Below are 17,301 nucleotides of genomic sequence, written 5' to 3'. Positions count from 1 at the left end.
TTTGAGCAACTATCAATTCTTCACTTATTTTACAATTATTGCCGCAAAGAGAGCCTATGCTAGCTATCTAAACAACAAAAAGGTTTATTGTCCCAACAACTGAATCAAGCAAGCACAAAATACCGTATCAGAGTTCTGCCATCTCTTTATTCTTTTTAATTATATTTAGAACCTCGCGGCATTATTGACAGCATACAGTTAACGGACAATACAAAAAAAAAAAAAAAAAAAGCTTAGAAAATACTTACCTAGGCCGTTCCTGGTTTGTGTGATTAAAAAACAAGATCAATTTGACATCTAAACTGAAATTTCGGCCCTTTCCAATGAATTGAAGCTCCCATGACCAGCTTTGTCCAATCATTTTTACAAGCATGGTGTGACATCAAACAGAACAGCCATTAAACATATTCCTGGACTGACAAAATCAATAAAATCTGGCATTTGGTGAAGGGAAGAACACATTCCTCAAAACTTCCACATCTACTCGTAGTAATTAAACAGTTTAAGACAAACTAAAGAGCAATCTCCGTTGCGATCTAAGTTTTACAATTGCATGTTAAAGCTGATGAAACTTAAGAGTTACAATTTCAATGGTGCAACATTGTCCCTTTTAAAACACAACACTCTTAATCCATTTATAAATAGATTAACAAGAAATGACGGTTGAGTATTTTCTCCACAAGCTGCAGATAATCTCTCACACACACACACACACACACACACACACACACACACACACTTCACTGATCCAAGTACAGAAGGGTTAGCAGGGCATTCACAAGCTCACCAAATATACTGTGTTTTAGGACAAGAGTCTCAGACGAGATGCCTGAAAGTCTCAGGCTGCATCTGGCTCAGGAAATGCAGATGTGTGAGGAAACAACGGGTGTGACGGGGAAAAGTGTGTACATCTGTAGGCTCCTTCACAAATAAGAGTCCCATTTATAGTAGAGGAGAGCAATGGAGACAATCATTGAGGGAGAGGGCTGGAGTGGACACTGACCATTCCAAGCAAGAGTGTCAACAATGGTTTAACAAAACAAAAAGACGGGGGGAAGGGCTGGATAGGATTTGGGGTATAAAGGGACAAGAATTCAGCATGCTTCCAGTTCAGGCATTGTCACTGGCCTCTACTGAATGGATGTTGATCAGGGGTTCGGGCTTTTTGCCGTTGCTGTGGTGCTCCCACATCTGCAGATAGAGCCGCTCCAGGTCAATCGTGTACTGCTTGGTGTTGAAAAGAGGGCTGCAGATCCGCTGCTTCCAAACACGCGCTCTGACCATCTTCAGGCTAAAAAAAGGAGACAAAATAAAATAGTCAAGACTTCAGAGTTCAACAAAGATGTGTTTTCAAAAGAAGTCGATCAAATTCTACTTACTATTCCATGTCAGAGCCCAGCTTGACTGCTATGTCCTCATAATCCTGACGACTCTGCGCTATTAGCTCAGGGCAGCCCAGACAGTAGAGTTGTGAGGCAGCCACACGGGAGGCAAGGGTCTCACCTTAAAAACCAGGCGTTACAATTAAAAAGCAGCCTTCACTTGAAATGTGCTCTGCGTACTTGGTATCTTGTCAGAGAAAATGTGTAAAATGATTGTATTGCAGAGTATTGCAGTAAGATTGACTCAAACATTTGTATGAAATTAGCAACCAACAGTTGTAAGCCCGCCCCTCGATACCCTAGTTTCCTAACCTGGCATGGTGACCATGGGTGTTCCAGCCCAGAGGACATCCATGCCTGTGGTGTGACCATTGCACAGAGGAGTGTCTAGACACACATCAGCCAGCTGGCCCCTTCTCACGTGCTCCTCCTTGGGGGCCACAGGAGAGAAGATGATGCGAGAGCCAGGCAGACCCATATTCAGAGCGTACTGCTGGATGTTGGGCTCGCCGACGGCCGGGAACCGGAGAAGCCACAGCACACTGTTGGGCACGCGCTTCAGGATCTGCGGGGAGAGGGGAGCTTTAAAAGCAGAAGACAAAAGGAACACCCAAAGCAGCTAGAACCAAAGTTTATCCAACTTACATTGGCCCACATCTGAAGAGTAGGGGGGTCAATCTTGTAGAGCTGGTTGAAGTTGCAGTAGACAATGGAGTCCTCTGGGAGACCGTACTGGGAGCGGGTCGTCACAACGATGGTGCGTGGCACCTCCTCCCCAGTGGCAGCTTTGTTGTTGATCTAAAATGGGGGCCAAAACAGTATTGCTTAGAGGTGGAGTAATCATAACACTTTCATCTTGAAGAGTTACCAAGTGTGACAGATCTTAACTTAATGGTACCGAGCCTACTGGTGATAATATGGTGTTTGGAAAGCCAAGATCGCATTAATCATTTTACAGCCAATCCATTGTGCCACCATTTCCCTCACCAACAGCTCTGTGCCTCCACCTTACATACCTGTGTGGTTGCAAGGCCATTGCTGACAGTGAAGCCATTGATGGTGACCTGGATTTGGCCTTGGTTGATCATGTTGATGATTGCTTCAGCTGCTGTGTTCATGGGGATTACGGGCATGGTCAGAGCGCCATTTGTGTCCCCAACAGCTTCCTGGTTGATGTCACACTTCATCTGGTCACAGAGAACAGTTTCAACTTAAAATCATTCAACAACATGATGATAGGTCCTTAATTTATATTCACTTATTGCAAAGATTTCCCCCAGAAAACTTGAACATAAGGAAGAGATATATCGTTTTGTTTTGCTCTAAAATTGGGATTCACTAGTTCCCTAGTTTGTCATTAACACACTTATAATAACGATGTCTTCTTCAGGAAATGTTCTTAACTCACCTTTATCACTTTCACATCTGGCAGACTGTCCAAGTAAGCCTTCAGATCAATACCATTAAGAACAATGCGGTTGTCAAAGATATGTCCATTAGATTTGAAGTCAATCACAGCCTTTTTCTGTGGGGCCAAAAAAGAAAACAAATGTTTAAAATATAATCAATCAAAGTGTTTCCTATTTAAACAAGACTGTCAGCTCACCGACACAAATAGCAGAATTGTTGGAATGGACAAACCTTGAGGTGAGGGAACATGTTGGCGTGGTCTCCGATGAAGAAAGTATGGGGCATGTAGGCCAGTTTCTCAGAATACTGGTCAGCTACTTCAAAAGGTGACGTTTCCTTGTCAGAGATGATGTAGTCCATGAAGGGAGCACCACTGGTTCCAGGGTAACCCAGCCACATAGTCTGTTGAGATCAGATTAATAGGACTGTGAAGATGCAGTTATTCATTTGTACAGGCGACATTTATCCCCCAGAGTTATAACTCTGTGTCTATCAGAAATCATAGGTATTGATCACCTGAACGGGGGCAGGGCGGAGGGCAAACAGCTCATTCCGGGCTCCCTTGGTGTATCCGTTCATGTTGACCAGAACGTGGATTCCATCCTGGTGAATACGATCAGCTGCCTTGCCATTGCAAGGAATCTACAGGACAGAGGTACCAGTTTCAGTTTGTTTTTGACATCGCATACAGCAACGCTTATATTCAAATGATCCTTAAGGTTAATAGACACACAAGAAGCATCCCCAGGTCAGTCACCTGTGAGAGGTCTGTGAAATGATGAGCCTCTGCTACCACTTTCACACGGAAGTTGGTGTTGTCATCAGGGCTGAGCGCATAGCAGAACACCTTGAGGAGAATAACAGTATTGACTTGTAGGCTCACATTTACTTACATGCAATCTATCAACTATATCAGTCAATTACCGGCAAGCCCATACTTTGTAAAACATTATATTCAACTTGTCAGGTCAAGTTTGTAATTTCTAAATTTGAAATTACAATAAAGGTCTCCTACCTCAAATTTCTCCGGATTGTGCATTCCAGGAATGGACTGCATCAGGTGGGAAGTCGGGTGGTTGCCGAAGTCGGAGCTGACGTAGCCAACACGCAGACGACCACCGCTGGCCTTCAGGTCCTTTGGATGCTCAAAAGCAGGTTTGTGCAGCGCATTGATCTGTGGAATTAGCATTAGTGTGAGAATACAACGACAGCAGGATAGCCAATTCCAGTTTGACTGAGTTACACATACTGTAGCAATGTTGGACTAATACTGAACCAAGAGTAACAACCATTGACTCATTTAAATTCATGTCCAACTTTAAAACCATACCCCTATCCCTGCAAGCAACCCATGCACCACAAACTGTCACCTCTTTTTCTACAAAGCTTAAATACATCCAGTATGTTGCCCATCCCTTACCTTCCCCATATCCCTGCAGACAGCCACTGCCACTTTCCATCCCCCCCCCAAAAAGGAATTAAAGTTTACTTGCTTTGATCAGTGCGTGTACCTTGTCCAGGCAAAGGTTTCCGTGGCGTTCTGCAATGGCCTTGCGGAAGCCGTGGGAGAGTGGATACAGCATGCTGTGGTGTGGGTGCACTGAGGGCAAGCGGTTCTTATCCAGCTGGTCGGCCACGATGCTCACAAGCTTCTTCATCCGCTCGTCGTAATCTGTCCAGTCGCACACAATCTGGGAGAGTGACAGAAACAAGAGTCATTAGAAAATGTGCTTAAATTCAACCGGAGCAAAAAAACAAACAACTGGTATGTACTGTAAATGCATTGGCATATATGGACCTGCAGACAATGTGCCAAGTTGCAGTAAGCATCAGGGAAGTCCGGCTTGAGCTTCAAGGCTGTGCGGTAAGATGAAATAGCCTCTGGGATGTTTCCAGAATCCTAATAGTCAAGAGAAACATTAGAATACAGAAGTAAAAATGCATTACATCACACATAAACAGGTGGTGATGTATGCATCAGTGCGTAATCTGCATGTGACTCCATAAAGTAATCATTACATGTTCTTCCTTTCCCTAGCAACAAGTTCATCATCGGTTGCCTCAAACATCAATTCAAGTGAAATCCTACATACTGTATATAATTTAAACTAATATGAACCAATTAGCCATTACACCGTTATTGACTAATTCCAACTGTTTCTAGATATGTACAAATATAATTTGAGTGATATTGAAAAAACTATTGCAATGTCACTGCTGTTCGAGCTGCTGGCTGAACCTGGAGAGGTAGAGCTCAACAGGGAACAGACACAATTCTGAACAGTCATCTTAATGGCAAACAACAAGGGAATATTACCAAAGATCAAAGAATCCTTCCTACCTTGTGGATAGAGGCCAAATTACTGTGAGCGTCAGCAAAGGCCGGGTTGATCTGGATGGCACGGGTGTAGCATTGCAGCGCTCCCTGTACGTCTTGCATTTCCTTCAGTGTATTGCCCATGTTGGAGTAGGCGTCGGCAAATGTAGGGCTGATTCTAAAACCAAACAGGAAATCGGTTTAAAACGTGTACAACACCATCACGTCTTGTAAATATTGTGCCTAGTTTATGATGATCTACTTTAGATCATCATAGGTTAAACTATACAGAACATGGAAAGTGTACTTGTTCACCAACTGATGGAATATCTGAGTGATGTGATCTCACACCAATATCATTAGGTGCACTGTAGGTTTTGCTTCAACTATTGTAAAATAATATTACATGAATCCAAACTAAGTCAGCAGGTAGCTCTAATATATAGCTACAAACCTGATGGCCTCCTTGTAGTGCATGAGGGCCTCCTGGAGTTTCCCCTGCTGCTGCAGGACACTGGCAAGGTTAGAGTGAGCTGCTGCAAACTCTGGGAACACCTGAGGAAAAACAAAACGGGTTACCGAGAAGAACAGCACAAGAAATGCCATGCTCACTTTCACAGCAAACATGTTAAACAGACCTAGTCACAGCAGAACATATCAGTCAACTCTGAACTCGCCTCTAGTGCCTTCCTATAGAGCTGAACTGCCTCCTCAATGTTGCCCTGCTCACGCTTGATGTTGGCCAAGTTGTTAAGAGAGTCTGCGTGGGTTGGACACAAACGCAAGGCTGTGTTGTAGCACTCTTCTGCTTCAGACACCTGGGAAAGACATTGGCATTTTAAAAAGTGAAATTCATTAAATGCTGACTGAATTATAGAGACCTCACAACTATGTGCTGCCTTACATTGCCTTTCTCCTTCAGGGCATTCGCCAAATTGCAATAAGCATCGGGGAAGTGGGGCTGCAATTCAATAGCCCGGCGGTAGGTGTCAATAGCCAGATCGATGAGGCCTTGCTCGTAGTAGACACAGGCCAGGTTTCCATGGACCACCGCATGGTTGGGGCTCAGACTCAGGGCTCTCAGGTATCCGGCCACAGCTCTGGAAACAAAAGATAAGGGGCGTATAAATTGTAGTTTTCATCTTTTTAAAATAACTTCTCACAAGCCATCAACAGTCGAACTGCTACATTTTACACAATTTTATTTCATTTCTACTATTAAAGTACAAATTCAGTTCTGAAAATAAACCCACTGTACAGCAGTTGAGTTACAGCCATGACCACGATGGTGCAATAAATGTGCCCTGCCTAAACAGCTCCGGGGTCAACACAGATGAGGAGGTAGTGGAATGGACAGAACAAAAGTTCTTGACTCATTTGAAATTCCACAAGGTGTGGCAGAGGACAAAGGAGCAGACATGAATGTATAAAGGGAGTATCATACCGTCTACCATGTCATGATTTGAACTCACCTGTCAAAGATGCGGGCTTCTTTCAAAACATTTCCTAAATTGATGTATGCGTCAAGGAAATTTGGGTCCAGGGTCACCGCCTGAAAATTGAAACCAAGCTTAAAAACATGCGACAACAAGAATATAGACCAGACAGTAGCAGGGTGCAAAAATCAAGGTTCCTAATCTTCACTAAAGACAATTTTCCAGGACATTCTCAGTGATAATCGCGCTTTATTCTGTACGCTCATCTCTGTGGAAGTCCGATTTAAAATGACGTGCAGTCAATAACGTATCAGGGAAATCATCTCTTACATGCTTAGAAATTATGACAAATTGATCCTAAAATAATTTAATAAAAACTACCACAATTACTGTTATCGGTTACAGTGATCGCTGGTAAATAGACTAGTAGTTGATTGGAAAATAAGAGAATGTTCAAACTAAACACAAGATCTTCTGGGACATTTGACTTTTTCTCTCATTTAACATGTTTTCCATGACTGGAACATTGGTCAACTGTTGTCCAGGGACAACTGGGAACCCTGAAAATGGTACCAAAAAAAAAGTGTGGAACTGACCTTTTCAAAATGGTGTATGGCCAGCCAAATCTCTCCTTGAGCATTGAACACACAGCCCAGGTTGCTCCAAGCCACTGCAAAGTTGGGCTGAGTCTCTATGGCTTTCAGGTAGCAAGCCTTCAAAGGGTGTACAATGAAAAACCATAGGAAAGGAGAAGAGGTAGAATGGGAGAGGTATAGTGTGTAGAGGGGAGGACAAGGGATGGTAAAATAAAAAAACAAATAGAAGATTGAGAATAAAAGCAAGAAAAAACAAAAAGGGCAGAGAAAGCAGAATTAGTGACTATTCTCCATCATGGCAAAAAGTGAGTCTACAGCATGGGCTCGCGTGCGCAAAATTCTGCCGCGCTAAGCTGCATAGCTTTTTCCTACGCTGCGCCGATCCAACCAAAACCCACACTTGTGCCCGCATCCTTCAGTTATAACCACATTGTCACCAAATGTAGTGGTCCCCACATCAGGCACAGCATGCTGTCCTTCGTCAAATCAACGGCGTTTAGTTAAACCCCCCAAGAGTACAACATATTATACTAAGATCTAAAAGAAATCCCAAATTTAATGTGGGTATGATATCACACAACCTGGGATGCTGGACAGTTCGTGCCAGTGATGGTCCCTGTAATGCGTGCGCAACAAACGCGAGCGCATGGCGTGTCTATTGCCACCACCACAACGCCCCATATCATGCCATTCGCGTGACCTCGCTCATGGCAAAGGTCATTTATCGCTGCTGCGCTCGCTGGATGCTGCAGACCAATAACCCCGGGCAGAACGCCTGAAACACCAGACTAGCACACACTCGGCACCCATCACATCTCAGAATTGAGGGGGATTGAGGGGGATTGAGGGGGGGGGGGGTCACCCAGTGGCTACACCGGGATGTTAACACAGTGGGGAATTTGGAAATTAACAGCCAATAAACAATAACATTTGTTATTGAAGTGGTAAAATGGTTTTACTGTATGGCCAAATCTGTGTTTTTCAACAGGTCTGAGATTAAGGGGCATTTGGGAGCGAAGCTGGTTGTGAGTGGGGAGAGGTCCGCAACCAACGGGCCAAAGGGAGTGAGGGTGTGTGAGTCGCATGCTTGTGCTTTCCGCCCTTTTGGTTTCTTGGAGGATATCGCTGCGCGGCCCCTGCGCTACTGCAGACTCACAGCGCACTATCTGCATCATCAGAACGCTGCAACTCCAAATCAAGAAGGAAAAACAACACAAAATAGGAAAAATAAACACGTAAGAGTTAGAGGGTTCTTACTTGTTTTGCACGATTATTCTTTCCAAATCCTAGTTTCTTTTTACTTAATACAGAATTGGGTTATTAGTGTAGCATATTGTAGGGAATGCTTACTGTAATTCGTTTTTGCTACTTTTTTTTTCTTTTGCTCTTCAAAGGAAGCCACAAGACAGAGGAGCATGAAGTGAGGTGGTTTTTCTTTTCTTGTCAGTTACAAACCCGTTACCATATTTTTGGACTTTGTCAGAGTTGTGGCCGCAGCTGGCTGGAAGAAGAGGAGAGGACTGAGGCTGCCCTAGTGTTCCTTTCCGCCAGGCACCTACGCAGGAATAGTGTCACCCACCTGAAACCTTCTAAATAACAATATCAGTTGTGGAAAAACCAAAAGAGACAAAATCAGAAAACAAGATCGTTAGTAAAAGTCTTCAAACAATACAATCTCTTTAAATTTGGAAATAAAACACAACAAACAGACTATACTTAGGCTTTCATTCATGCAATGACCGTTTCATTTCAAAGAAAACAAAAGAAATGCTTCCGGGTAAGTGGGAGGGAAGAAAGGCTTTGATGTGTTCAGTTTTATCAGTAAAATATAGGTTGAAGTCAGATTTGCAGCTGTTCATCAATTCAGGTTTCATATGAAACTACAGGAGGGCAGTTACTGGCTTGATCTTGGCCAAATGAACTGATCCCATTTCTTTGGGAATAGTATAACATATTTGAAGGAAAGGGGAAGAAGTATTAATCACTTTCGGTCATTCTTTTTGCATCGTCATGAAATATTTTTGAATCTTGGATTTCGTTTTCCTGGCTTGCTTTCTTGAATCCTGGCCAATGGGTGGGGAGAAAAGTCTGTGGTGTAATTATTGGCATCTAGAAGCCTCCAAAGCTCTGAAATAAAGAAGTCATCGCTGTTGCTGCGCGGGCCTGTCTTCTGGCGACCCAGCATCTGACGCAGGTGGTGGAGTACAGATTGTGAGCTGTCTGCCTGACGACACTTGGAACCATTTTATGGCACTTGAGAATGAGCACTCATTCATAACCCCCCACTCAGTTTAACACACTATTCAACAGCAGTGGATATCAGTCAGATAGCCAGCTGAGTGCAATTTCATTTTATCAACCATAGCCAAAAGAACTAATGCATGTGTGCACGAAAAGCACTGTCGCGGTGTGCTTGAGCACCGGCAGGGCGAAGCTAAAGGGTCAGGAAGGCAGCTCTCAGCGCGCAGACTCCACCAATCCTTTGCGAGCGCGCGGGGGGTGGAGCGACAGAGCAGGGGAGCTTGTGACTCCCTGATGCTCCTCCCCACTCCTTTACCCCCCTCTAGCACGAAATAAGATGGCCTGTAACCACTGAGACAACTCCACGTTTGATCCAACCCAGGGAGCCCCTTTATACAGACCGAAGTCTTAAAATGACAAAAGGGAAGTGAAACCCACACTGGCAGCAACTGTGCTGACAGCAAACTGAGACCAAAAGCTTGTCACTGGGCACTTGATAAACCATTTTGGGAGTGTAGTGGTTAGGTTAGAAACCATCTTACCTTTTGCACTGCAAAGATAAACTAGCTTCTCATCAGTTCATATATTCTTCAAAGACCGAGCCAGCATTTTCCCTCCAAAATCTATATGAAAATGCACGGGCTGAGTTCAAAATTGACAATATAGATCAAATGTTTCAATTAAAAAAGCTCCAGCCTTTCTTCCTAAAGGAGAGGGGCTGACCATTGGTAAACGGTCGGGGTAAAGCAAAGGCTTAAAGGGGATACAGGTCGGGGACAAATGTGATAATATACTATATAAAAAAAAGAAAATTGATCTAGCCATTTAAAAAGTAATCACCAGAAAGTGTGTTGTATGATTATGAAAAAGATTTTTTTTTTTTTTTTTTTTAAAAAGGTAAAATTGGTTGCCTCATATGGGTGTCAACTCGTTGTAGTCCAATACCTTCAAAAGTAGGTGAGGAGTGAGAAGCTTACTGCAACTCTGAGAGAAGAGAGAAAAGCCTCCATGTCCCGCCCCACACTGGGCCGTAGGGGTTAAAGGGAAAGGACTGGATTTGGCCTAAAAATTTTAAAGCAGAGACAGGAACAATATCTATTTTCTTTTGTGGGGGGGGGGGGGGGGGGAACTAAAAATAAAAAAGTATTTAGAGAAAAAAAAAAAAAACACAAACACATGTATACAAAGGGCAACGCGCTGTAACATACCTTGGCCTCTTCCAAACGTCCGAGGGCTTTAAGCAAGTTGCCCAAGTCGCTGCGCACACAATAGAGATCCTGGGGGGGTAAAACAAAAACATTTTAATGTTACTGCTACAATAAACTGCAGATCAATGTTTCCAGTCCAAATATGTTTGCATCATTAGCAAATAGATTGCTGTAAATTTAAAGAGTAACTCAACACCCCTGAAAACCTCTTTGCCGGCCTCCAGTGGTTGAACTTTTCACCTTCCTGCAGTGAAATACAGGTGTACTCCCGGACTGCGGCGTAATCAACGACGTTAATGTGTTGGCATTATTATAAATTGATGCAGAATTTTTTTTGTCAATCTTTTGTCATTGGAGCTGCTAAAGAATTTCCCTTGAAGAAGTGGTTAAAGCTTCTCATGCACACAGAGCCTCCCCTGGCCCCACCCACATCTGCAAAGTGACCTGGCATGGTGGGAGACCGGATGCCACTCATTTGAATGTATACTTCTGTCTGGTACTCGCGCTGCAGTTACATATAAGTGGTATGTTATGAAGATTTATGCTGCCTTGTCTAAATGCTAGAGTCTATTGATTTGATTACAAACAGGGGTAAGTACTGGCAGAAAATGGGGAGCATATTTTGTTACTCCATTATAATATTTATCTAAGATTTCAGAGGTAGCGTATTTGTTTTGTGCTGCACTATACAATGACATGAGAGTGATGGGTGTGGTCAGAGGGGGCAGATAAACTTTGCTTTTCAGTCGGTGTTAAGTTACTCTTTATGGTTTTTCACAAATACCACAGCACTTACAGGGTTGTACTGTAAGGCAGACACATACGCCTGCACTGCTCCCTCCATGTCCCCTGCGGCCACCAAAGCAGCTGCCAGGTTGATGTAGCCATCAATAAAATCTGGTTTCAGTCTCAGAGCATGGCGATAATGCTCTATGGCCTCCTGCAGTTGCCCTCGCTCCTTGTACACGTTCCCCAGGTTGGAGTAGGCCTCTGCCAACATTGGGTTCTGTTTGATGGCCAAGGTGCTGAAGTGAGCGGACCTGTAGGGCCAGAACGGGTACAGAATGGTCAGAATCCTGAAGAGAGTGGCTGGCAGCGTTTGCTCGATGCCCTATGTAGAGGCAGCAGGAGGTGGATAAATAGTCAAACAGCACTTCAAGGTGAATAGCCTTAAAATTCTGCAAACATTGATACATGACATACAACACACAGTTCACCAACTTCCATTCTAACAGAATCCATTATTTGAGCGCACATGATACAAAGTTTAGTACGGCTTGCAGTATACTCCAAATTAAACCGTGTTTGCCAGGTAAGTGGTGCATCTATGATGAAGACTATGCACCACATTTCTGAAGGAATAGAAAAGAGTAAACAAAATGGAATGTTTAAACCTGTAACTCGCAAGACCCGAAACCATGGCACCTGTAAAGCAAGGGTATGGCCACCACCGAAACAGTGTTAGAATCACAAGGGAACTGAGCGAGACCAGATCAAGCAAAAAAAGGATTTCCAGAGGACTGCTCAGTTGCTGCAAGTTGAGTCAGCTCCCCACACCTCACCTGTCGAGTCTTCGGCACTGGAAGTGGATGGAGGACAAGAGCAGCAGCACGCCTGTGTTATCAGGCTCCTGCCTCCATAGCTGCATGCAGTGGCGCTCGGCTGCCTCAAAGTCCCCCGACTGATACTCCCGGTGCGCCAGCTCAGCCAACCCTTGGAAGGAAAGCATACGTTTTGTCGGTTCTGGAGCACCAACCAACACATCCCAAGGAGGGGGGGGGGGGGGAAACAACACGTTAGATGCGATGAAGAAATTAAAGCAGACAAATGAAAACAAAATTAAATAAAAAGAGGTGAAGCTAATACTGTCAATGACAAATAATAGCTATCAATTTGAACTCAATTGGAAGCAAACCAATTGGGGAAATAAAGTGAGCACTCAGATCAAATGTTGCAATCTAGAAAACTCAGAGAATTCACAATTGCAATTTTTAAGCCATAGATTGGATTAAAGATTAATTCTCTGTTCAATAAATCTAGTTGCAGTTTTACTGTTTTCTATGTATAACAAAATGTAAGGTCACAAAATGACATTACTTGACTGCAGACGACTGTTTAGTTTAAAATGCATCTCCTATGAAGACAAGAAACTGCATACGCACACACACTATATTGTGTTTAATTTATAAATGTTTTAGCGGGATAATGATTGCAAACAAGAACACTCAGCTGAAAGACTAACTAGGGCTGCGTTACAGTGTGCTATGTACCTGGCTCAGTTCCAATATGTTATACTGATTCACAAAAAACAGATTAATGAGATACTGTTTCAAGTAAACCTGAATAGATGCATGAGATGAAAAACAAACAGGGAGGGGGGGGCGATATACCGGCAGAATTTCTGGCGACAGTTTGGCTTTCACATTTTAAAAAGATAAACAAAAAGATTGACAGTACAGCTTTTAGTTGCTGTTCAATATTATACAGTCTTATTATAAGAGATATGTTGGTTGTAAATATTAATTTACTTTTCATTTTGCATGCGTTTAATGATTAGCCAGCTTTCTGGTATTCATTACTTAACGTGTTATATTTGTCTTTTTCACATATTATATATACATTTTTAAAGGCTCTATGCTAAATGAGATGAAACAGTCAATATCAGATGAACCTACAGTCACTTGAGGTCAAATTAGTCAGGGTGTGGCACCAACAACATGCCACAGATGCATGCATGGTGAACACAAGGGTGGAGAAGCTCATGTTTTGGGGACATTCCAACTGTTGTGCAGTGGATGCACACATCTGCAAACTGATGCCAGAGCACACTAATATCCCAGTAGATCAGGTTCCACGACCATTACGTAATAATACTTGCATGTAGGATGGATAGTTTCGATTACATAAAGCACCCTGTCGTAATGAAACATTATCAGTTACGCGAAATGCCGTTAAGGACTACATTAAGATGTACTATCAGTGATCTCCTTTAGGATTTATTCTAACGTGGTTTTAACAAAGCAGTGATGTGTACGCGCTCATTTTTAACAGCATGACGCTGCACGGCCCACGTTACGTTGGTTGTCAAGACGAGTACCTTTCTCTCATAGCTGTTAACGGTCATCACAACCAAAGATGGAGACGTTTTCAACAGAGGAGGACATGTTTCTCTCATTCACTGATCTGAAAATACAACGGCATCTTAAAAGGCCGTTTGGACTAGCATACATGCTTGCTAGCTTAGCTTAAATACAAACTGTTTAAGACAAAACCACAGACATTATTTATATATATATATATATATATATATATATATATATATATATATATATATATATATATACAAACCCCTTTATTTTAGCACACTTGCCCGTAATTTAGACTGTCAAGTAGACGCTCGTTAACTATTTTAGGATATCCCTTACAACCTGCTACTAATTAGCATTCATAGCGCGAGACTAAAGCAATAATATGACGGGAGAGGCATAAACTGGGCCTACAATACCAATAAAATCATGTTCCGATATGTGACGAGAAAGACTAAATTGGTGAAAGCATAGCCGTTAGTATATTCGCGATATTAATTTGAATAAGCATGAGCTACTTAGGAGTCGCTGGAAATAGCTAGCGTAACATTTTAACACGAGATAACGTCGTCTTACTTGCCATTTCGCTACCGTTAGCTTAGCTAAATGATATCAACCAACCTGTGCTGTCAGCCACGTTTCCCACGGAGGTCGCCATCTCCACAGTCTTCGTGTCTCGCACGGTGGTCGTCAATGCGTCTCCTGGTAGATTACCGTTTCAGAGAAAAATTGTGCGACGAGCAGTCGTCTTTGTCGGCTGCGACTAGCAATCACGTTGCCAGGCAAGCTAAGTAACGTTACCCTAATATTAGATTCTCCGTACAGCACTTAATGACGCTCTTGCAGTAGTCTGTATATAGTTCAGCCGGGTGATTATTAATCATCTAACCTCGCTACAATCCCTAACAGCTAACCTTTTACTGGAGTTAAATGTGCTGTTGCTTTATGGTTGAAGGTGATTTCTCCTCACAACAAAGCTGCTATGGAACATAAAATGGCGGAATGGGTGGAACTAGTTTTTGAGAGAAACTAGTTCCGCGCATCGTCATTACGAGGAAACATGCATGTACGATTGTAATAAATGTCGTATTAGCAACATGGTAATTCATAGGATGTGGGCTTGAAGTAATGTGTGCTAATCGTGTGTTATACGTTTCATGACGAAAAATAAAAAGATTATAAAATGATTTTGCGCGGAAGAACACATTGGTGCAGTGAGACAGAGTGCAAGTCACGTCCATACAGAGTGTTCTTGAGAGAGGCATCATCAGTGCCTCCACGATTCATGACATAGTTTGCTTATCAATTACAACATGGCATGACATCTAAATATGTCTGACATGCATCAATTCTGCAGTCTATATAAGGCTACAGGTCGAATAATACAAGATAACTATATGATTTAATAATGTATGCAGGCTTGTAATGTAGACTTACTTGTAGTGTGCTGTACAATCAAGCTGGAAAATGTACGTTACATTTAAACACTTAAGTATACAGCTGTACATATTAAAGCACCGGAATAGAGATTACACCATACTTTTTATGAGAAACAGCACAAGCAATGCTAGACAGTACCAAAAGTTAACACGGCAAACATCTTGTAGTGTACACTGTTTTTCCAACCATGCATTTTTTTACCAAGCGGAACAGGACAAATCAATTAATTAGAACATAACTTCATACATTTTTAATTACTTAATTGTGTTGTGTCGTTTTGTGTAGCACATGTGCCATTTCAATGTCCAGGGGAATACAGTATTTTCAATTAAATTATTTCTAAGATTTAATTATAGAAAAGAAAGATTTCCTAATAATGCCCTTGGCCCAGTTATGCAGAACCATACTTGAGTGTAAACACTTTTTTTGATCTGTTATTGAAGTTAGTATCAGGGATCTGTAGCTTGACCAAATGTGTATCTGGTAGAAGCATACAGTGAAAGTAGACCTCCTGTATGTGGGCCTCTGTACAGATGGTATGCAAGATTCAGAATCACCAACAGAGGGCAGCCTCTGTAAACCTATATGAAAGAAAGATTTCTGGAGTCATGCAAAGTGGCTTTGAACATGATTTTGCTTTAGATTTACTTATTTTTGCAGGTCCTACATCCATGGTATTTACTTGTCTGTCGTTAGCAATAGAATACCCTGGGTTGTGTTATAATATGGGGTTTGTATTCAACTATTAAATAGTTGTTGCTCATTTCATACCACTGAAAGAGACCCTTCTACAGTTTGTTAAGAAAACATTGGTAATTTTGGCCAATGTCACAGTTTTATTAAAGACCTCAGTCGATATTAATTTGAAATCCAAATTAAAGGCAACACAGGCCCTCATCTTATTCTCCCATATGCACAGTATGGTCTCAATTCATTTATGGTCAACACATCAGTTTTAAGAATGTGGCCCCTGAAGTGATAGTCATTAACATGCCATTCTGCCCTGAAGATGTTGAAAAGGGGGCTACTGCTTGCTGCATCCCAGTTTTTCCCATAGTCCCTCTATGGGAAAGTAGTTGACATCATTGCCCATGTTGGCTTTGCTCTGTGTGCTCAAAGCATGCATATGGTGCAGGGTTTGTGTACTCTTCCTCGCGTTCCTCTCCTTTGCTCTCACTCTTCACACTGCTTAGCGGTCACTTGTGCACAGAATGATGTCATGGGCACTGTGTGTCTGTGACAATTGCATCTGACATGCTTTATCTTTGTGCAGGCTACAGTCACTAGGAAGGCGGTCAGGGTGAACTCATCTTCCCCTGCCTAAAGGGTCGGTGACAGCTCTCCACAACAGACCCTGCTTTCACACAAGCTATTTTAGGAAGCATGTGAGAGCAAGAGGTCCATTCACTCACAGGTCAATTTAGGCGTTATTAAAATCGCAGCACAGCCTGGAGATATTGGGAGTTTGTTGTGCCGTTTAATTGCCAGGCCAGAAAATTCTGCTACCAAATGAGTGGCCGAAATTATTTCAGCCCATTTAGTTTGGGAGAAGATCCAATGCAAGCTGATGACCCACATTGTTTGTGGTGTTTTGGTATGCTTTCCAAAATACTTGAATAGGGTCGCTTTGGGCTACAGAGGGAGTTATTTGTTCATTAGTTAGATATTTTTTGCTCTGTTCGGTGACTCATAACAGAAAGCTGTCTTACAGGGCATGAGCTCAGCGAAAACATATTTCACTGTAATGGGGGAATTTTCTCTTGCTGGCACACATCTGGAACAGCCATCATGGATCTCAGTGTTTCAGGCCTATACTGATCAAGGAGTCCTCCTGATTTTATGCTGTTTTTAGTGTTTTCCAAAGGTACTATAATACAGAAATGATGCTCCAGCTCTATAGGGATGATACAAACGTATTTATTTAATTTCCTGGATATGGATAGTCACAGACCAGTAACTAGAAATTCATGATGAAGTTGAATTTCACTTTATGATGCTGACTTGGCAGGACCTAACTGACGATGATAACTGATCAAATTGCACCGAGTGCATCTTTCAAGAAAGGGCCTATGTGCTTTTTGAATTCATCAGCTGTCTTCACACAGAATTCAGTGAGAAAAAATTATAAAAAAACATTAATGGCTGCACTTTCAAGATTGTCAATAAATGGTAAACGAGAAGAAAG

General features: G+C 42.4%; 1 protein-coding gene across 4 annotated transcripts; it reads right to left on the bottom strand.

Annotated features, from left to right (window-relative positions):
- Positions 1 to 127: 127 nt before the first annotated feature.
- On the bottom strand, positions 128 to 14,669 carry ogt.1 (O-linked N-acetylglucosamine (GlcNAc) transferase, tandem duplicate 1). 4 transcript variants are annotated; one of them, XM_031857939.1, is made up of 22 exons: positions 14,298 to 14,669; positions 12,153 to 12,333; positions 11,387 to 11,630; positions 10,591 to 10,659; positions 7,142 to 7,258; positions 6,582 to 6,661; positions 6,014 to 6,209; positions 5,787 to 5,927; positions 5,564 to 5,664; positions 5,134 to 5,287; positions 4,591 to 4,692; positions 4,286 to 4,483; positions 3,808 to 3,966; positions 3,550 to 3,639; positions 3,309 to 3,434; positions 3,024 to 3,194; positions 2,791 to 2,907; positions 2,399 to 2,569; positions 2,028 to 2,180; positions 1,695 to 1,947; positions 1,380 to 1,503; positions 128 to 1,291 (listed from the first exon to the last, which is right to left on the bottom strand). In XM_031857939.1, exons 1-22 carry the CDS (start codon positions 14,332 to 14,334, stop codon positions 1,111 to 1,113), a joined length of 3,165 nt encoding a protein of 1,054 aa, XP_031713799.1. In that variant the 5' UTR covers positions 14,335 to 14,669; the 3' UTR covers positions 128 to 1,110. The 4 variants fall into 4 exon arrangements, with proteins under 4 accessions (XP_031713799.1, XP_031713800.1, XP_031713801.1 ...); XM_031857940.1 differs by having other exon boundaries at positions 4,304 to 4,483; XM_031857941.1 differs by having other exon boundaries at positions 12,153 to 12,303.
- Between the last annotated feature and the right edge of the window lie 2,632 nt (positions 14,670 to 17,301).

Source organism: Anarrhichthys ocellatus, unplaced genomic scaffold (assembly GCF_004355925.1).
Source record: "Anarrhichthys ocellatus isolate YVR2014 unplaced genomic scaffold, GSC_Weel_1.0 scaffold19, whole genome shotgun sequence".
Lineage (NCBI taxonomy): Eukaryota > Metazoa > Chordata > Actinopteri > Perciformes > Anarhichadidae > Anarrhichthys > Anarrhichthys ocellatus.
Note: the sequence above shows the minus strand (reverse complement) of the source record. Positions and strands in the feature narration are given on the sequence as shown.

Bases quoted from the DNA above. Each gene is read 5' to 3' on its own strand.
- ogt.1 (XM_031857939.1), bottom strand. From the start codon at position 14,334: ATGGCGACCTCCGTGGGAAACGTGGCTGACAGCACAG. The intron at 6,210-6,581 runs GTGAGTTCAAAT...TTTTGTTTCCAG, and splicing joins GAAGCCCGCATCTTTGACAG to AGCTGTGGCCGGATACCTGA. The intron at 5,665-5,786 runs GCGAGTTCAGAG...GTTTTTCCTCAG, and splicing joins TCTATAGGAAGGCACTAGAG to GTGTTCCCAGAGTTTGCAGC.